The following is a 21,943-nucleotide window of genomic DNA, read 5'->3' on the forward strand; positions in this document are numbered from 1 at the left end:
ACTTTCAGACTCAAGTCTGATGTGTCCCAATAAACTTGTTTTCCTTTGGAGTTCATATTGGAAAAAGGATTGAAATCTAAAGTTTGTGCTTGTCACACTGACTTTGAATTAAATTAGGCTGTTTTTACACTCTGAGAACGGGAAAAGCCCTGCAGCAACGATCCGACCAACATGGGACTCATGGCAACTCTCGATGAAACCTCATGGGGGGAAAATCCTCCCACATCACACTGGAACAATTTATCGGGTCAAACATCTGAAAGAAAAATACAGCAAAATAGCAGCCTGAGGGTGTGATTGCAGTCTGTTGTCTGATGGTTGCGAAGATCTTTGACGGGACAGCAGATTAAAGAAAAAAATAAAATACAGAAAGCATGTTGAAGCTTTTGGCGTTCTTAATTTATACAACTTCACTTCTTGCTTTCAGATCCCCTGAAGTGTCCACTGGATGTTCTCCAGAACCCCTGAGGAACAGAGTCCAGAGCCGACTAAACCTGCTCAAGCCCAAGGTAACAGCAGCCCCCAGAATCCAAACCATCAGTTACTTCAAATTGAATCAGATGTGCAAACACTGAAAATAATGTCTTTACATCCTGTAATCTCTCCCTGGTACTGTATTATTTATTTGCTTAGCTGAAGCTCACAACTGACTTCTACAGTTAACGTTTTCACAGCTGTGTTTTAGCTCCTAATGCTGGTTCAAGTGTGCAGTTTCAGTCCAGGGCATAAAATGAATTATTTGTGGGGGGCTCATGCCATTAACCATCGCCTCATGATAGGTTATTCCTTTGCCTATTTGCTTGCAATGCACAATACTGTATATTTAATATCAATATTTCACTATTTCCTGTCCCAGTTTCTTGGTTTCAGACACTTTTTGCATCAACCTTTAATTCTGAGTGTTCAGACTTGATGTTTTGCTCCGTTTTAACAACCTTTTACCCAGATGTTCGACGTGAGGCACAAGCCTCACCTTATCATGGTGATGCTCTGCAGAAACGCTTATTATTCAGAGCCATGACTGGGGAGCAGAAGCAGACACGGAGGTAAACCGAAACCGGTCTGGTTGACGGAGGCAAATAACCGCGAGGCGGTAATTCTAGGTTCAGCTGAAGAAATGTTCCACTCCCCATGCATCTTTGTCACAGAGAGTTTAGCAGGGATCCCTGCTGATTCTTCACACATGAAACTGTGTTCTATGCATGTGGAAGAACATGTGCAAGGTATGAAGGGGTATAAACGTTATGTCTGCTGTAGCTCTTACAAAGCGTAAGTGCAAAATAACTCCACAGAGCGTTCTCTGACAGAGAGGCAGGCCCACAGCATCACAGATCCTTTACTAATTTTAAATAAAGAATAGCTACTAGCAACTTCTGTCTGTCAGAGCAGCGAGATTGTGATGTAATGTGCTTGAGTGACACAGACTTCTTCCATAATTTCATTATCGTAATTGTCAGCCGTTGTTTACATCCTGATTACTGTGTCTGGCTTTTTCTGATGCAGATTAATGAAGCATGTCTCACTAATCATTATCTGCATTTTTATATTAACCATAGAATTAGCCAAATAGAAATAACGAAAATAAATTTGCTGAAAAGAAAAACATGTCAATTTCGACAAAATTCATGTTTTTTGCGCTAGGATTAGTTCATGATGAGCAATGGAAACACTTCTTATGCATCACGAATCACATGATCAACAACCGGATGTTACTACTGCTGGAAACGATGAAGAAGACGACAGAAAATGGAAGGAGGATGATGGTTTACTTTTGTTTTTTGGGGTTTTTTTGGACAATGTGCATCTGTCTCCACCAGAGTTCTCACAGCATCACACATTTCATGAAATGTTGTCATTTGAATCCATAACTCTTCCGTAAAATCGCCAAAACGTGGCATACCTAGTCACTCCCATGTATTGTCGCTAGGCCTGTCACAATAACAAATTTTGCTAGACGATATATTGTTCCAGAACTTATTGCGATAAACAGTAATATCTGCATTATTTTATTTCAAGCAATAAAATAATGTAAGAATGCATTCTCAAGGATCAATAAACTTTAAATTCTAATGAACATTTTAAACATTGGAACTGGAAGACATTTTAAATATCCAAAATAAATACAGAAAATAACAAATAAAATGAATTATAAATTCTCTGTGAACAAAATGTTCTTTTTTTTTTTTTTATAAAAAGGGCTAGTTGATACCAAAGCACCAGACTGAAGACCAGTTTTGGTAGAAAGAGAGAAGAGAAAAATGTTAAATCAATCAAATGAAAATGTTTCTTTTAATTTATCATGCGATTAATTGAGTTGTTGTGACAAGCCAATTTGTCACTCCAGTGGCTGAATCAGACGCCAATGTCTCCTCTGATGGCTGAATTATGAATATCTCATGTAACTGTTTACATCTGTCGTTGCCATGATTTTTAATGACTTATCGCGTGATCAAGCTTTTTCACATGTGATTTTAATTATTTATTAGCGGAATAGTGACAAAGACGTGTCACTATTTGTAATAGAAATGCAGCGAGTGACTTGAAAGCCGGATAAAATGCAACATGACCATTTAAGACACCAAACTGGAAGTGGCACAGATTGGATTTTTTTGGGGGGGGTGGTTATATGTCGCTCATTTTTGCAAAAAAATCAAATTTGGGTCGCATTTTCCTGCTGTGTGAACGTAGCCCATGTCTGTCTAACTTCACACATTTTGACTTGGAAATGTTTAAAGCTAATCACCTGCATGAACCATTTTTGTTTTCCAACATCATATGCTGAACACATTTAGCGAAGCAGCTCCTTCATTTGATGGAGCTACCAGATGTCATCCTAGCTTCCCACAACCTGGCTGGCTTCCTGTTTGAATGCGGCGTAATGGTCCCCGGGCCGCTCACCGCTTCCTGAACTCCGCGAGCGGAAGCTCTCCGCTTCAATTTCGCTTTGAAGATGCCGTATCAGTCGCACAGCTCGTCTAGCCGGGGAAACATGAAAGGTTATTTGTTGTCTGCTGAACGACTTTATCCCCCGAGTTCTCTGGTGATTTCACCGAACGCTGACGTCAGCTGGCACACATGGAGATGGACTGATTTTGTTTTTGAGACGTTTCTAAATGCATTTCCCAGTGCTACCAACCCAACCTGTAATGACACTCAACATTGTTTTGCAACAGACTCTGATCTCAGAAAAGTGGAATTTAAAAAGTAGATTATAGGCATTTTATTCCAGTGAGGTTAAATTCCTTACAGGTAGCCCTGTCACGATAAACTATGCTGGATGATAAATTGTTCCAGAAGTTATTGTGATAAATGATAATATTGTTGTTTTGAGACCATTTTACAAATGGTCTCAAATTTTGATAATGTCAAAATAATAATGCAAGAACGCATTCTAAAAGATCCAAAATAAATAAACAAAACAACAAATAACATTAATTTTGAAGTCTTTGTAAACATTGTTCTTCAAAAAGGGCTAGTTGACACCAAAGCACCAGACTGAAGACCTTTATCATCCAGTTTTTGGTAGGAAGAGAGAAAAAAATAAATGATAAATTATGAAAATGGAAATAATTGAGTTTGTTTCAATTTATCATGCGATTAATTGATTTATTGATTATCGTGATAGGTCTACTTACAGGTGATACTTGTTCCCAGACCCAGATTTTGGAAATGTTTTGGACAGGTTATTTTTGTCCTGAAAAACTGAACCTATACTTTATGGACTCATCCAGTTTAATTTGCTGTATTTTTTTGCCCCTCTCTCCCCTGTAATGATTTCTTCTCACCAATGTGACCCATTGGCTTGAAGGGTAAAATCCCCGGATTGTGATAATCCTAAAAGCCGTTGATCAAGCGGTGTATCTGAGTGTTATAGGGCACGGACTCAAGTCTTCAGCGTCATTCAGTTTTGTCAGAACCTTTGTCTCTCACCATTCTACTTTTTAATAAGCTGCTTTGCTTCCTTCTAGAGGTGTTGATATCCAACTAAAAGACGTAGCTCTACCAATACATATGACTTTCTAAAAGCTAGCAAAAAATCTAAACAGCAATCCTAATACAATTACATTACAAAACTTCAAAATTTAGTGTTTTCTCTTGCTAAAAGTTGACCTGCAGTGCTTTTTTGAACAGCTTAGGTTAGGATAAGTGTTTTGGCTATACAAAACATGTTCGTAACATTTCTTTTGTACAAAATCATTCTTGCATAATGAAATGCCTATTTTGCACTGGTTTCAAAATGAGCTATTTCAGGGCATCTTGTCACTTTAAATCCAAATAAGCTGCTGCTGACCACGCCCCCCAACTCGATGACAATAGCTGCAAACAGATGTGCAATTATACAACCGTACATTTTTGAAAAGTAGATAAGAATGCAACAAGTGGTTTCAGAAGAGTAAGTAAACAACAAAACACTTCCCCGCTATTGTACACCAGTAAAACTAGCTGACCAATGCACTGGAGTTCTGCTGAGGTTGCTAGGTAACGGGCTGGGCTTTGTTGAGGTTGCTAGGTAACGGGCCTGCCGATTTGTTACGTTACATTCCAAAGGTTTTTTTAAACAGGTCATTTTCTGAACACCAAAAAACATTAACTTATTGCCAAAAGAGGCTAGGCGTTTTCTTTTTCTTTCTTTTTTTTAAGTTGGATGTCTTTTAGAAGCAGTAGAAACCTAAATATTAAGTGCAAAAATGCGTAAAATGTGAATTTTACATAATAGGTTCCACTTAAAGCAACACCACTCCCATCTGAGGACATTAATTTCCTTACACTGAGCCTAAATATTGATTAGGTATTATGTTTATTGCTGCAAACATTCAGTTATTGCTTTTCTGAAGGATTTTGTCAACAAAACTATGAAAAAATATGAAGTTGGTGACGGAGTCTAGTCTTATTGCAATAAAACTAAGTACAAGTTTTGGATTTGAATCAAATTAGAGGGCGAGGTGAGTCCATGTGAAGACCCCACAGCAGTATGTTTTAGTTAGTTTGGAACATTTTAATTACGTTTTACTGTTTTTGTCATAGTTCTAAAGAACCATCTGGTTTTGTTATGTTGAAAACACAAGTAGGAAAAAATCCCTCAGCGCGTCTTGAAAGGCAGGAATCCTGGGCATCAACTTGGATTCAGTGATACCGATCAGCGTCGTCATATTGTTTGATGTTTTTATTAAAAATATTGACATAAAAGACTGATTTCACCAAGCCACCCACAATAAAAGACACTAATTACTTTGGAGAGTCCCGATCCCCCTCCATGTAATGCCAACATGGCTGCTGCCAAACTCCAAACAATGGATGCCTAGATATTTGAAGTCCAAATAACAGACATTTATGTTCCCTTGAGGATAAACTCAACTTGTCATGTCATAGTGGTTTTCCAGTACACACACTTCTCATTTCTTGGAAAAAGTAGATTAAGGAGCTGCAGTTTTACAAATTGCTATGCTAATTTTTTATTTTTTCCCATGTTATAATCACACTAAAGTGATGCAGGCTACTAAACAGCTTTGTTGCTGTCAAGTAACAAAAATTTTTAAAAGTTCAAATACGTAATTTGAATACTTTTCAGGGTACTATACAGCATCTATTGACTTTTGTTAATGAGAGCTGCTACAACGATCAAAATTAGAAAGGAGCTTAATAAAAGTTAGTAAAAACTGGGATTACTTTGTTTAGCTACAACAGGGGGCCAGAAAGTCCTACAAAAGTCGTACAACAAAGTCAAAATAATGTTGTAATAATGTGATAATTATACATGAATACAACATTAAAGTCATAATAAAATGAGAATAACTTTGTAATAATGTGAGAAAGATGTTAATATTAACAGAATAAAATCATATATCAGGAGAACTAAGAAGTAATTTTATGAGAATACCACTATGTAAAATAAATTAAAAAGAAAATGAGGAATCTTGAGCATTTTATGAAGTTATAATTTAATATTGGTTTTACAAACGGACTTTGAAACGATTCTGCAAACAACTTTATTTTGACAAAAGAATCGCACGGATCTGACGAGCTGGTCACGTCAGATCTCGATATCCATCAAAGCTTTGCTCACATTAAAATGGCCTGTTTCAAAATTGTACAACTTTTTTCAGGCAACATTGCGTATTTATCCCGCCGATATGACGACTTTGTTGTCAGACTTTAGTTTCGTCATTAAAAAAAAAAAAAATCTTTGTCTGTTGTGGCTTAACACCAAAAATTGATCCAGGAAGTTTGACAACAAAAAAATACCAAACTTGCGTTCACGTTTGTTTTGTTGGTTTATTTCAGGCTACACAAAGGGTGATCCGATCCCAGTTTGCCTGCACATACAAAGATGAACCGCCGCTCAACCGGGTGCTGGACTTCCCAAGCACCAGCCAGATGCCGAGCTGTGTTCACCCAGCGCCAAAGCCAACAACCAGCCTAACTGTGGCAGACGGGTTCAACCCAGAGGCAGAAGATACAGCAGGTTGGTACACATTTCAACCTGTTCAATAGAAAAAGCTAAAGGCACTTTGTGTACATTTATATATGCAAAAACCCAAAATGTTAGCATGACCTGTGAGTTGAGTTACTACACAACTCAACTCACAGGTACAGGAAACATTACACCTTGATTTTCTTCAGTGGAGCAAACCTTAGACTAGGGGTCCCCAAACGTTTTCCTGTGAGGGCCACATAACTTTTCCCTTCTCTGGTGGGGGGCCTGAAATTGTTGGGGGGGGGCGGGGGGGGGGCGTTTCTCGATTGATTTTTACCCAGAAAGCACATAGGCAAAAACCATGAGTGAAACGGTCACTGGGACTAACTAGTATATATTCCATTGAGGGAATGTAACTATAACATATTAATTTCTCATATGTAAACATAAAGGCTCGTTTTGAAGTATAAGTTGCTATTACAGGCATTGCTTCGAAAAATTCAACCTGGAATGCAGCGTTCACAACAGACACGTGTTCATCTGCTCTTCCGCTAGCAAACAACCGTACTGATTAAACAACATAAAAGTCAAGCAGTTCCCTAAAAGTCCAACAGATGGCAGCAATGCACCCCACAGTTTACAGGACACACTACCTGCTACAGAGCCCCCTGGTGGTTGAAGAAAAATCCACATATAAACCGGAAAATACAATAAATGAAAAAAAAAAAATAATCTGAATGCTCTCTGGTATTGTTCAGGGGGCCGGACCAAATGTGGACGGGCCGGATCCGGCCCGCGGGCCGTAGTTTGGGGACCCCTGCCAATGTAGATATGAGGGTAAAAAAATCCCCGAAGAAGAAACAAGTTTGAAAAGTTAAACCTTTGCTAGAACACTTGGAAATGTTTGAGTTTCAAAAGTTGAAAATATTTGATTTATGAAACTCAGAAAATTCAGTTGTTTTTTTTTTTCTAAAAAAATTCTGAGACTAACTTACAAATTTCTGAGTTTCTGCTAGCAAATTTTTGACTTGAGACTCAGAAGTTTACACTTTTGTTTTCTTAAAAATGCCTGAGATCAACGTCAAAATTTCTGTTTCTTCTAGCAAATTTTCAACTTTAGATTTTCAGAAATGTTCAACTTTTTTTCTGGAAAATTTCCGAAATTAATCTAAAAATTTCAGGGGGAAAAAATTATTTTGGCAAAAAATTATTTTATATGTTGTCGTACAAACTCCCATATCTACAGCAAGAAACAAAATTACTCCACAGACTTTTTTCCAATGTTGATCTGTGAATATTCAGACTCAGCTCCACAAAGTTTACATGAAAAATGCTGAACTTCTGCTTCATGGCATATATATATACACAATGCTTGGACTTCCAGTACACTTTGTGAGTTTACCTTAAGTGGCTTCCAACATTAAAACGTGTTTTTGGGTTGTTTCAGTTTTTGCAGCCAAGCCTTCCAGTGAATCCCGGAGAAAAGAGTGCTTTGAGGTACAGCGGGAGGTTGCTCCCGAGCAGAGGAGTGGAAATGCTCAAAACGGAGGTGGATGTCCAAGTAATAAAAGGAAAACTGGCATTCAGATGCAGAGCAAGGGTAATAAGAGGAAGCAGCTGGATTCTGAGCCGCACACCGAATCAGAGAATGAACCTCCGGAGAAGAAACAGCACACCCGTGTGTCAGTCAAAGTGCCCGGCAAAAACGTCTGCAAGGCTTCAAATAAAAAGAAACTCATAGCTGGACAGGGAAAGCTTACCAGCTTCTTTAGAGTTTAGGCTTCTTTCACTGATTTTATGATAAAATATGATTGTAAATTTGCTTAATTTGAGTCTGCTAAAAGGTTAATTTCACCTAAACACAAATTATGAAACATAGTTGTCCCTACACAGGTTCCCTGACTTATATTCTGTCTACTTTTTTGTTAAAAATTTTGTCCCTTTAAAAAAATTTTGTGAACTGGATTTTTTTTTTGTGGTTCTTGGACATTGATATGCATCATAGCTTAGCCGCTAATTAGCTTGCCTACATTAAACAAAGGGAAAACAATAACTAGAACTGACTGAGTTTTTCCTCAAATATGCATTTCTACAAATTGAGTGGTAAACAGGCTGAGTAGGAAACAGTAAAATGATCAGTCTGTCCAACTGTAATCTGAGCAAACCGAGAGGAACGGCTAACTACAAATAGAAATTGGCCACTAGCAAAAATTTTATGTTCAACAAATTTTGACAAATGTCTTAATGTCTGGGTAAATCAAAGACGGGCCAAGCAATAAAGTACCTAAAATAGCTATAACTAGCAATAAATTGCAAAAGTTCTTACTACTAATTAAATTTTATACACGCCAGATGTTTTATATTTTTTCCTTTTGGATCGTAACTTGAAATGTCTGACTGTAGCTTATTGATGAGGTAGGATTAACATTAACCCATTTTGCTAAAGACGCTAAAAAAATATTTTAAAAAAACAGGTTTCTAGCCTCTGGCTACAGATTTGGATGTTTTCCCAGTAGCAAAGGTGCCAAATGTTAGCCATGTATGCCTTTCAATTAAGTTGTCAAGAATCAAAAACTATAACACTTTTTAGCTAGCAGTTTTTAGCTCAACAATCTTAACACTTTGTTTTATTTCCTAAGTTCTTGGTCAACTTTATGTACTTTGACATATTTCCAGATCCAAAAGCATAAAAAGGTTTTAGCTTTTGGATTTGAAAATAGTTATTGATCCAATTAACAAATAGGTGCATTTTTTCTGCAATTACCTTTAAGGGCAATATTGTTCCCCCCCCCCCCCCCCCAAGTAAAATCCTCATTTCAAAACTCGAACAATGTGAGGAGGGAAAATCAAACTTGGAGTCCATATTTGATCATTGCACTTTATTTCTAACTTATCTGCATACATGTCAACAGAAATACATTTAATTACTACATATGAAGTTTGAACTTTTACTATGTACAATTCCAATACAAGCTTCCATTTAATAAACTGTTCTGTTGATGTTTGTCACTTTTTTTAAGAACATGTTTATGGTGTAATTTTTGTAGTATATTTGAGAAACACTCAAGCTTCCCAACAGGGCCGGTAAACTCTCCCAATCATACATCGCAGCACTGTAAGGATGGAAAAATAGAATTCGGTCAAAACAATGATTTGATAATCATGAAAAAATGAAGGAGAAGACATTCCCAGATACTTGCTGTCAAGGTCTTTTTCTCGTTTATTTATTTTCAAAGTGAACTCATCAGGTGTGCGGTCCAAACTTCGTTCTGCGACCAGAGGATAGCGCCGGTTCAGCCCACGAATACGTTGCCCCTCCAGGTTCATGTCCTAAAATATATTAATCACCACATGTATAATCTCAATAATCAAGAAGCAACAACAGCTTCAAAAGATTATTTTTCCACTCAGCAGATGTTGGATTTCCCTTTATCAGCTGATCCAACTCTCAGAAAATGGAACAAATGTGTCCTCATGGTTTTTTACGATATCACAGTAACCTGTTTTTTCCAAAGTTCTGGCTCACTCAGATGTAGATGTCTTTGTTGTTTCAATTATGGCTCTCTGTTCCCCATTACCACAGAGATAACCACTGTGTTCATGACACACTAGAGACGTAATCACCAGAAAAACATATTGCAGCCAAAGAGTTTCATGAAACACCAATATATCATCATTCTTCCTGGTGTGATTTCAGTAAATCTTTATGGGCTTGTGATCATCTGACCTTTTCGGGTAATGGCATTTCCCAGTTTTCCAGCACTGCTGTAAAATTATTTTATAGGCGTGTGGGTAAAATATTGACTTAACAGTAGGTGACTGGATGGTGGCCAGCTGAGAAGGGTCAAGTGGAGATAATGTGCACTGTGAAGAAGTCTAACAATGGATGTTTATGGCTGTTTGGAAAATATTACTTTTGCAAGTTTGTAAATTTGGCTTATAGACACAAAAAACTGCTTGCCGATGATGACTACCATTGGTTTTAGCTGTCAAGTTGTCAACATAATGTGCCAAATCTTAAATGTATATATAAAAGAAAAAGGGATGCAGTGCTTTGCTACTCATTGTCAACACTACAACAAATAGATAAGGTCCAATGGTATCACAAAACATAGCTTAGTAGGTTTTAATAAAATAAAAATAAAAGTTAGTTATGCTAGCTTGACTTTGAAAATATTAATATGTATGTGTGCTGTGGAATTTAGTGTTTTGATTCCATAAAAAAAAAGTAAGTAAAAGGAGTACTCTGATAGATCAACAGTACCGCAGGTGTTTAAATTAGCTAATCAACCACCGCTGTGTCCAGAAAATCACTTATTAATAATAGCAATAAATAGACTGAATGTTCTGTTGTTTGTGTTGGAAATGTTTCCATGTTTTCTGGCGTTTTTAGTCCTGACACAGTAGTGGAGCTGTTGTCAGTCAATTGCTATGGCAACGGGCCTGTGTGTAGCATAGCCGATCCAGAGAGCCTGAAATAAGAAGACTGATTTTTAAATATTCATTGACAGTTTTTCTGTTATTTTCTCTTTCCACTGCACTAAATTAATAATACCTACATCTCCAGGTTTCATTTTGTTGACCAAATTTATCCTCCGCAGCAGCGCATGAGTGACATTTCCGGATGTAAACACTAATGTGCAATGTGTCTTTATGTGGTTTGATTAATTTCAGGCTCTCCCTCAGTGTATTATAAGCCTGGCGGGCCACCAGGCTTTACTTGTGCCAGCACAAGTTAGCATTGGCTTAGCATTGTTAATTTATCTTAGGTTTCTTTTTTATTCTTGTCTTTTTTTAAGACTTTATTGTTGGTGTTTAGGTATTAATCTTCCAGTCTTCCAAAAATGGATAACTATCAAGTAATATTTTAAAATTTCCTGTCAACTTTAAACACCTTTTTTTTAACTCAAAAACATGGTGGCCGGCTGGATGACTGCTCTAGTGCTCCAAGCAATGGGCTTAGTCAGTTTTCAGGGGGAAAACCTGAATTTTAATAATAATCAGCCATAGTAAAATGGTAAAAATTACTAATTAATTATATTTCTAATCATTGTACTGTATTTTAAATTAAGCTTTTGTAACATTAATGTTAACTTGTACTGTCTGGAAAAAAATTGCTTAAAACAGAATCCATGCACAGCTAAAAACTATTTTATCCCTTGGAAAACTTACCGGTATGACGATGATTTTGGATGTCCCATCATTTGTGAGGCTCCGTCTGTACATCAGAGGAACCGCAGCGTGTTCAGTCACGTCGTCATCAGACAGAAATGTGTCCAACCCTTCTTGTTCTGCGGCGCCATCTTCTACTGTAGTTGAAGGAATGGCCACTGTGACCAAGTTGCTGTTCATCTCAGAGAACAGCATTAAAGCGAACAGGAGGGAGTAGACGGACATCGTCAAAATCAGCGTTCACACTCAGAACTTGTCTGATATTCCCTCACCAAACAGCTGATGTGACCGGGCATTAAGCCGCTTTATATAGTGAAGGATAGTGGAAAATCTCACCAAAATGCAGTCACGTATCTATCTATGAAGGCTGGAGGTGACAGGAAAGTTTAAAAGGTGACTCAAAATAATCTACAATCTAATTAAAAAGAAAAAAGGGGAGATTAGAGATGGGATGAGAAACATGCTGGTTGTAATTCTTTATCCTTATCAAACTGGGGTTGACTGGTCACATAAAAGGTCAGAGGGCAGAAAATAAGCAGGCGTATTAAGTTTACTGAAATAAACTCAACAGGCGGTAGGACAGAAGCAGGATGGTTAAAGATGCGGTCATAGGGGTCATGCTTTGTGGCTTTTCAGAACCGACTGAAAAGCCATCAACAGATGTCTTAAACACATATTAACCCTCTCAACTCTACTTTATAGTACTAATCCATACACACTGCTGCAGAGAATGACGTGTTCTCAGTTTATTCAAGGTATTTTACAAATTATATTTTACTGCACTGCAAAAACACTTGATCTTAACAAGTATTTTGATCTAGTTCATTATGCTAATAACTTTATCTCTTTTCACCAAGATATATGAGCTAGTTAAGTGAATAGTTCCTTAATATAGATTTTTTAAAGTCCTATATGTTCACTGGCAGATTTTTTTCATGTAAAACATGGGAAAATGTCTTATAAATGAAATAATTTGTGTGTGGAATTGGTACTTTTTCATCAATATTAAGAAATTATTGACATAAAACAAGCTCCTATATCTTGCTGAAAGATTTTGTCTAATTTTATGTGAACCAACATATTTGCACTAGAATTAACACCAAAATGTTTGTGTTTTTGCAGTCTATATACCAAAATTAATCACTGGGAATAATTTTTCATTTTCTTATTAACACAACGACCAAGTGAGCCAACCACATTGCAGGGACTTGGTGTCTGGACATGCTGAAGACGACTTGAGAAAATAATTGGTGTTTCAGTGACTGTATATCTAGTGGGATTTTGATGCACAACCAGACAATGAAAAAGAGAAAATATCCAATAAGCAGCCATTGTGTGGATGAAAATATGTTGTTGGTGTCAGAGGAGAAGGATAGAGCATCTCTGAACAAACTCCATTTCAATCAGTGAACCAAACAGGCTAGAGTTTGTCAAGAAAACTGGCATGGACTTGTGAGATCTCTCTAGGTACACGCGGAAAGCAGGGTAAAAGGCCTGGGGAGTAACAGTAATCCTGTATTGATTTAAGAATGATTAAAGAAATGAAATGAAATACATATGTGTGTAATGGTTGGAATCAAATACATAGATAAGTAAATAGTTGAAATGATTTATGTCTTATAATCACAATGTCTGTAATGTATGACTGAAATATATAATCTGTATTCATGATCTGCGGTAACAGTAACAACTTAATTGTTATATATATACATTTTCAATGATTTCAGATAATGGTAAAACTGATTATGTTTTGAGTTGATTGTGTTTCATGGTACATTATAAGAAGATTGTAGAGTTAAGCACAGAGAGGCACTGAGCTGGCTGGGCGGGGACCTCAGAACAGATTGCCAAAAAAGGTAATAACTACCAGATGGTCAGCATTGCAAAGGAGTTGCAGCAGGCGGACGCAAAAGAGGGAGGTTTGTGTATTACCAAATGCAGGGTGGAGCGAGGTTTGGGAAGACGGGTACTTTCCGATGAGGTAATCGGGGAGAATGAGTCATAAGATCTCTCCCACACACAACTGTGGACCAGGAGGGTTTAAAAGCCAGCGAGCTGGGGAGGAAACTGTTCTTAGTCCGCGGCGCTGAAGGAGAATCAACAAGAAGACGCAGGCGAAAGATCAGCGGAGGACCACACCCTGGGACCGGGGGGAAAAGTTTGAGACTTCTCGCCGCAAAGAAGGACAAGATCCGTCAGTCCCAGCCCTGGCCCCTGAATTTGACCGTTTTCCTCTGCCTCCACCCTACGATCCCTATTCAACAGCAGCAGACTTGGGGAAAAGACAAAGGTCACCTAGTGATGAAGATTCTGTACGTCTAAAAGAGGTTGGACAGATTGACTTTGCTGCTTTTCCGGACAAGGACTTTGCCCGGCTAGGACAGAGACTCTAACCAAGAACGTCTAAAGATTTCGGCTGCCAAGATCGACTAACATCGGGTGTGAGTTGCCCTGCCCCTAAAGCCTCGCTCAGTGAGATTAGTGACATAGGTTAGGGATAGAAATAAGATAGGATATGGTTGATTTGGTTGATATTATAATTTGAAATTAATATTTGTTACAAGTTTACAATTACTTTTATTAAATCTGTTTGTCATTTACCCCTGCTAAAGCTTGCTTAATAAAATATAATAAAAATAAGAATGGAGGTCGCGGATATTGAATTCAATTGAGTCACTGTTTGATGAGGGTTCTTCTGGTATAAGTAAAATCTAAATACATGATTCTAGAAATGGGTGGCTTCGTACTTTCCTTTGGCGAGCTATAAATAATGGCCCTGGGACTTATATCTAAGTCACTAAATCCAATCTAGCCGATAACAAGTGCACGTTATTTTAAGGAGGAAAGCTACCGTTAACAGGAGTGGTTGTTGGAACTACGCGGCAGCTAGAGCTACTCTGTCGACTGTTTCTCAACTGAAAAGGGCCGTAACTTCTGGATCTGAAGGTAGTTAGAGCTAGACGAGTTTTCTCCGCCACCAGTTTAAACAGAAATTCTCTAGTAAACCTATGATAGGGTAAAACCCAGGTTTCAGGGATTTTCCGGACCTGTTAGACAGAGAACTGGTCAATAGTCAGTTAGTGGTGAGGTTAGGGCGTGGCTGGCTATTGCAGAATAACGAACATGGCGTCCCTGGGTGGGCCCCTCCCAAAGGAGTAGGAGGACCCCACTTTAACCAAGTCAGTAAAAACAGAGGCGAGTATCTGAATAGCTCACTTGGAGGCTAGCTCTTAAGGAATAGAGTTAGTGGTGACTGATCCGGCTGTCAGTCACAACCCTCGCAGTAACTGTATGGCATACAGGTGAGGGAGAGCTTCTGCTGAGGATAGGTAGAGTATCCAGATGAGAGGCTAGTAGCCATAGCCTGAACCCATCCCTGCTCGAAGGCTAAAGAGAGGCTTTGGGGGAAAGGCGACTCGAAGACAAAGACAATCATGGATGACGGAAAAGAAGAAGAAGAGAAAGGACCAGAACCCCCGCAAGCCTCAGCGCTAGAGCGGGAGACAAGCGTCACCGGATCAAAGGAGGAATCACAGCTCCTACGCTCCCAGATAGTCTTGCAACAGCTTCCAGTGATGTTGATATTGCTCGGTGATGGAATAGAGACCTGGACCACGACCAGTCGACGAAGCTTCGATCGGGCCCATTATTCGGATGACCCCAAGCTTGGGAGGAGGATGATGGAAGCATTAATAAGGCATCAGAAAGTTTACTACTGCACTCAGCTCCAAGATGGTCACCGCCTAGGGGTCGTCAGATGCCCGGAGAAAGTTGCCAAAAAAACGGAAGTCAAAGAGTGGTTGGAGTGGTTTGCTAACCTACTGGAAGGATGGACAGACGGCAAATTACGAATCATCTACAGTCCTTCTGAAAAATACGACAGTATAGTGAAGACGGCGACACTAGCCGCCGGTATAGACGGGGTCATGGTAAACCCAGAGGTCCGCGGAACGCCCCGTTATGCCGAGTGTACTGAAGCCCTGCAGAGACTCGCAGCTTACAGAATAGATCAAGAGAAAAAACGGGAGCTGGACCTGGAAGAGTCGGACATGTCTGAACCCCCTACCCAGAGGGCCAGCCGTGACCAGTCGCCGCTGAGAAAGCCAGCGTCGGGGGACCTAATAGACCTGACAAAAGATGACGATGAGGAAGACCAAGAACAACCAGGCCCTTCGAGGAACCGACAAAGACCCTCCGAGCCGTCGAGACAGGGGGTCGAGGGTAGGACGTCTGCCTTCGACCTCGATGAAAAACAGTGGGCGGAGGCAGCGAAAGACTGGTCTCCGCGACGGGACTGGAGGGGTGAGTTCCAGCCACAAGTATACAGCACTGAGAGGAAACCAGCGGCTCCCCCACGACAGCAGTCTGGAAGCAGCTCGGATGACGAGAGAGGTGATACAGACGAAGAGAGAGGAACAACCGACAGCCCCAGGAAGAAGCTTCAGAAATCAAACGCCCGGAAGATGCCCCGAGAATTGGCCCCATTGCCCAAGGAAATCATCAGCGTCAGGCTGCAGACGGGGCTCCAAGTGCATCGCTACATCGGAGAGCCGTGGGACATCGAGGGTGACGGACTGATCGCGTTCACTAACGAGAAGTACAAAATCCACAACCGACAGTTCAGAGGGGATCTCAAACATCGAGCGGGAGAAGACTACCAACGAGACCAACGCCTACTGAGAACTACAGGCAGTGCCACCACCAAGGGGGAAATAGTCACGATAAATGGCTACAACCTGACTTACGGTGTGGTGATCTTGGTCCCAATCGACGCTTACAAGAAAAAGGACAACCTCGAGGATTACCGGAAAAAGATTTGGCACGGATTGTACCGAGGGCTCACGGCTGCGAGCAACGAAGGCATGAGAAGAGTAGTGGTGAGTGTGCAAGGACTGAGATCCCCGGATCTGAGAGGGAACACCGCGCAATCGGTCGCAGAAAAAGGGGTGGTGTCGATAGCTAAGACCAACAGTCACCTCCTGGGGCTTAGAGAGGTGGTGCTCGTAGTAGACCCCCGCCTGCATCAACTCCAGACCGAACAAGGTGTGAGGGCGGCAGCTGAAATAGAGGAACAGTACCACGCCGAACGTTCACCTCCTGAAGCCAGCAGTCACCCCCTGGGAATCCAAGGGAGTAACCCTCCAGACAGCAGTCAGACTGGCCGGACCAAGATGGCCGGACCAACAAAAATAAAATTGAAGGTGTCATCGATCGAGCCGGAAGGCCAAGCACCAGAGTACATTAGGAGGCTCACTATTGAGTCGGACAACTACGAACAGAGGAAGCGTGATGAGGACCAGCAGAAGAAAGAACCCCAAGTGGAGGCAGGGGATGGACCTATGAGGCCAGCCAAGATACAGCCGCTGAATTCCCTCGAGGATGAGCATATACGACAGCCACCATACAGCGACGTCAGCGAATCAGAGGGGGAACAAGAGCAACGGGGGGACGAAGATGGAGAAGAGGAGAGAGAAGAAAGCGATCAAGAGAGTGCCTTCTCCGGCCCAAGGAACCCCCTAGGTAACTACAAGCCCCTTCGCACAGGTCAACATCGAGGGAAGAAGAAGGAAGCAGAGACCTTCGACATCGAAAAGGCCTCCGAAAGAATGGCAAGAGATGTAACCTGGGGTCCAGTACAAGCCAAAGATGGACGGCGTGCATATGTCCCAGAGGCCGGCCAGACCAACTACCAGATACCAGAGGAGTGGGCTGGCCGACTGAATGACCGAGTTACCCTTGGGGTCGAGGCGACCATCGGTGAGTGGGCCAACATCCTGATGACTCCGTCTCGCTCCACACTGGTGGCATACCAGCTCTTGACCTCCAACTTTAGATCTGCATACATTGGAATCATGCACGACGTAATGTTGCGACGACTGAAGAAGGCCGCTTTCAGGTACTCCCGAGAAACCCAGCAAAAACTAGATGAAGTGTCAGCTGACGAGGAAGAGCCACCTCAAATATCATCAAAGGCGGACCAGCGCAGCCCTGTGGCCGCCCAGAGCGGGCCGGCTCCATCAGCTGCCCCTAGCGCCGGCCAAGACGCTTACGCCGAACTTAAGAACCTCAGGTTGGTGGTCAGGGGTAAAAACGCGGATGAGAACAATGAGGAGTACCTAAAAGATGTTTGGCCGACAGTACTGTCTACCACAAGCCACGATGGGGCCAAGAAGCTGTGGCTAACAAGTGTGACAGCAGATCCGATGATCGGATCAGAACCAGCACAAGATAACTATGAGAGGTTGGTGTTGGAAGACATGGATGATGAAGACTCCCAAATTAAGAGGGCCAGGGGACGGCTCGACAAGGGAGGTCGGTTGGAACCGCTGTGGCACACCTTGAAGCAGACAGTCCCCCCCGCAAGATATGTGAAAGTGCTGCGTGAGGTGACGAGGGGCCGCAGAGGAGAAATGGCCTTTGTGAAAATGCCAGTAAAAGGTACCACCGTCACCCAGATGGATGTGGCTGTGAAAAGTTTCGACTTGGAACAGCAGTACTATGAGGAAAAGCGGAGGAAGGAATCAAACCAGCAAGTGAGACAACCTAACAAGGTCGGCCCCAGACCCCCATCCAACCCCCAAAGCAGACCGTCAACCAACTTCCAGAGCCGACCGTCGACTAGTTACCAAAACAGACCGCCACCCAACTTCCAGAACAGGACGTTTCAACCAAGAACACAAGGGCCGCAAGGGAAACAGACTAATCAACCGGCATCATCGAACCAGCCGAGAGGAGGCCCTTATCTGACGGAGGAGGAGTACAGAAAATTGAGCCCGGAACAAAGAACGGCCCTCCATGAGTCCCGTAGAACCGGGGCCGGGGGGCCACCGAAGTAATGGAGTCCAGGTCGCGGGTCATATTGGAAAATGCCTACTGGGAGGGGGACGAGATCTACGCTAAAGTGGAAGGAGTACCCTACCTAGTGGACACGGGAGCAGAGGTGTCGATGACCCGCAAAGACCTAGAAACAGCAGGGCACCTGAAGGTACAATTTGCTAATGGAAAAATAGAGAAGATGCCATATGGGACATGGAAAGGAGTGGTGTGGATCAAAGGACCATACAATCTTCTCACTGTTAAAGACTTAGAAGAGTTAAGTAAGAAGAAGTGCAACTATCGGACCCTCCAAAGACGGTTGATAAACTTAAAAGCGAGGTTGGTAAAAGTTGGTCCGACGCAGACAGGATCAGGCACTCAAGAATGGTACAAACCTGTGGACATACCGGCAGTGACAAAGCAGAAGATCGAAGAGAGTGACTTCTCCCCGGCCGGGAAGAAGAAGCTGCGTGAAATCATTGCCTCGGCAAATGTAGCCAGATTCAAGAACGATTGCGGAGATTTGGGCCCAAGGTTCGTGCACCATATTGAAGGTGGAGTGCACCCGCCGGTTCGACAGTACCCGTTAAATCCAGGAGCAGTTGAAGAGATGGACAAGATAGTAAAGGAGCTGGGTTCCCTAGGAATCATCAGAGAGGAGCTCAACCCAATCACGAACAGCCCCATCCAAGCGGTGAAGAAACCCGAATCGGCAGGAGGGGGTTGGAGGCCAGTCATCAACTTCAAGGCCTTGAACCGGAGGACGATAGCGAATCGGGCCAGCCTGATCAATCCCCAAGGCACGTTAAAGACACTGCGCGTCAAGAAATTCAAGTCCTGCATCGATCTGGCTAATGGATTTTTCTCTCTCCGCCTCGCAAGACAATCCCAGGGTAAGACAGCATTTACTCATAAAGGCAAAAGTTATGTTTGGCAAAGGTTGCCCCAAGGATACAAGAACTCACCAAACGTTTTTCAGTCAGCCGTGATGGAAGTATTGGGGGACGTGGGGGCAACCGTGTACATAGACGATGTTTTTATCGCTGATGACACCGAGGAAGAGCATCTAGAAAGGCTGCAGAAAGTGATTGAGAACCTTACAAAAGCGGGCCTGAAACTGAACCTCAAGAAGTGCCAGTTTGGACAGTTCCAGGTGAATTACCTGGGTTTCCAGGTCACGTCAGACTTGGGACTCTCAGATGGGTATAGGGAAAAAATGATGAACATTCAGCCCCCTCAGTCAGAAAATGAACTACAGAAGATATTGGGGTTATGCAACTACGTCAGAGACCACGTACCCAACTATCAGAAGTATGCCAGACCTTTGTATAACTGCCTGAAGAAGAGTGTGGAGAACGAGGGAGGAAAAAGACCCTGGGTTTGGACTGCGGCTAACCAAAGAGACTTGGAAGACCTGAAGAAGGCAATTCAGGCCGCGGTGAGACTGGAACCGAGAAGTTTGTCAGATAGATTGGTGGCAGAAATCAACTGCGAAGACGACGATGCCATGATTAAAGTGAGTAATGAGAACGGAGGCCTGGTTACACTATGGAGTTACACCCTGACCTCCGTTGAGAAAAAGTACCCGCAAGAAGAGAAGGAACTGGCAGTGTTGGCTCGATATTGGAGCGTGCTGAAAGATCTAGCGCAAGGACAACCGGTTAAAGTCATCACGCAGAGCCAGGTCCACAAGTACCTGAGAAAAGGTACCGTTGAAAGTACTAAAGCAACAAATGCACGGTGGGGGAGATGGGAAGACATCCTGCTAGACCCAGAGCTTGAAATTGGGCCAGCACAACCCACCAACAAGAAACGACAACAAGAAACACCTGAGAAACCAGGACAACCGGAATGGACACTCTACACGGATGGATCAAAGAAAGAGTCCGACCAAGTGGCCTACTGGGGTTTCATCTTGAAACAAGACGGCAAAGAGAGATGTCGACAGAAAGGAAAGGCCCCCGGCAGCGCTCAAGCCGGGGAAGTGACAGCAATACTGGAAGGACTACTGGAGCTAGGGAAAAGGAAGATCAAGAGCGCCAGGTTAGTAACGGACAGTTACTACTGCGCCCAAGCCCTTAAAGAAGACTTAGCCATTTGGGAAGAAAATGGCTTTGAGACAGCTAAAGGTAAACCGGTGGCGCATAGAGATTTATGGAAGAAGATTGCTGAATTGAAAATGCAACTGGAGCTCGAAGTAGAGCACCAACGAGCGCACACGCATGAGGGAGCTCATTGGCGTGGAAATGATGAAGTGGACTGTTATGTCCAACAAAGGAAGATTGTCTTTGTCGGAATCGAGAAATGGGACAACACTCCCAGAGGACGGGAGGTCCCAGAAGAGTACGTGGATGAGGTCGTGCGGAGTGTGCATGAAGCCCTTGGTCATGCAGGCGTACGACCCACCCGTAAGGAACTGGAGGGGCATGAACTTTGGATCCCAGTGAAACAAGTCCAACGCGTGCTGAGGGACTGTGAAGTGTGTGGAAAATACAACGCAGGTCGCCGAGGGCAGCGGTTGGAAGGATTAACCATCAAGAGTATGATCCCCTGGGGCTCAGTTTGCATGGATGTTGCAGGCCCCATGGGAATAACAGGAAGAAAGGGTGAGAAGTACCTTTTGGTACTAGTGGATTCAATGTCGGGATTTGTGACCGTGAAAGCAGCCAGGAAAGCGAATGGCAGCAGTGTTGTCAGCATGCTGGAACAAGTGTGCAGTGCCCTAGGAATCCCGAAAGAGCTGCGGACGGATAATGGGACACATTTCCGTAATACACAGGTTGACCAATGGTGTCAAAAGTATGGGGTGATGAGGGTGTATTCGCCACCCTATACACCCCAGGCCAATGGAGTAGTGGAACGCACCATTGGGTTAGTAAAGGGCTGGATAGCTAAGAATGCTAACGACAAGAGCTGGAGCACCATGGCGGTCGAAATAGGGCGGGCCCTAAACGACCGAAGCAGAGCAGAAAGACCCGCCCCCTCGATGGAGCTCAACCAACGGCCGTTCACCACGAAGGAAGTGGGGCGGGGCTCCAGCAAAGAAAAGGAGGAACCAACGCCCAAGATGCCATTCAGAGTGGGACAACGAGTGTGGGTCAAAGCAAGAGAGCAACCTGTGAGAGCAGCAGTAAAACCTAAATTTGAGACAAGAGACACTGTTAAGCAGGTACTGGATAGGAACACAGTACTGCTGGAGAAGAAAGGGATCCAAGGAGTTGAACAGCTCAAACCAGTTCCTGACTAAAGAGAAACAGAAGCCGGTGAAATGGCCAGTGAATCATGTTTTGTTCCACCCTATCTCGGACTGGCCACCGTGAAAGGGGTGGTGGTAATCAGGAGAACAACTTCAGGGATTTGGGCAGGACGAGCCCTGAAGAAATTGGATTGGGCCAAAAATGGAGTCCTGTCGGAAGATCCTGAAATGCTGATGTGGAGCAAAGCGAAGAACCGCTGCCCTGTGTGTTTATCAATTAGCCAACTCCCCATCACTTGGGAGGGACCAGGTCGCGACAAGCCTAGGCGACAAGAAGCGATAGC

The 21,943-nt window shown here is 42.5% G+C and overlaps 2 protein-coding genes and 1 long non-coding RNA gene across 3 annotated transcripts in view; 1 reads left to right on the forward strand and 2 right to left on the reverse strand.

Moving 5' to 3' along the window:
- parpbp (PARP1 binding protein) overlaps window positions 1-9,415 on the forward strand; it is an 18,315-nt gene extending 8,900 nt beyond the window's left edge. The window contains exons 9-11 of the mRNA XM_014999770.2: window positions 428-509; window positions 6,283-6,463; window positions 7,863-9,415. Coding sequence (XP_014855256.2) covers window positions 428-509; window positions 6,283-6,463; window positions 7,863-8,194 — 595 coding nt within the window. The 3' untranslated portion in view covers window positions 8,195-9,415. The remainder of the gene's footprint in view (window positions 1-427; window positions 510-6,282; window positions 6,464-7,862) is intronic.
- LOC106925435 (uncharacterized) overlaps window positions 1-21,943 on the reverse strand; it is a 38,068-nt gene that overhangs the window by 7,085 nt on the left and 9,040 nt on the right. The gene's annotated exons all lie outside the window — the stretch shown is intronic.
- On the reverse strand, window positions 9,280-11,906 carry pmch (pro-melanin-concentrating hormone). The gene is made up of 3 exons (XM_014999777.2): window positions 11,588-11,906; window positions 9,616-9,745; window positions 9,280-9,528 (listed from the first exon to the last, which is right to left on the reverse strand). The coding sequence occupies exons 1-3, from the start codon at window positions 11,810-11,812 to the stop codon at window positions 9,479-9,481; spliced, it is 405 nt and encodes a 134-aa protein (XP_014855263.1). The 5' UTR covers window positions 11,813-11,906; the 3' UTR covers window positions 9,280-9,478.

The sequence above is a fragment of the Poecilia mexicana genome, unplaced genomic scaffold, assembly GCF_051168715.1.
Source record: "Poecilia mexicana isolate PSO_F unplaced genomic scaffold, ASM5116871v1 scaffold_23, whole genome shotgun sequence".
In the NCBI taxonomy this organism is placed as follows: domain Eukaryota; kingdom Metazoa; phylum Chordata; class Actinopteri; order Cyprinodontiformes; family Poeciliidae; genus Poecilia; species Poecilia mexicana.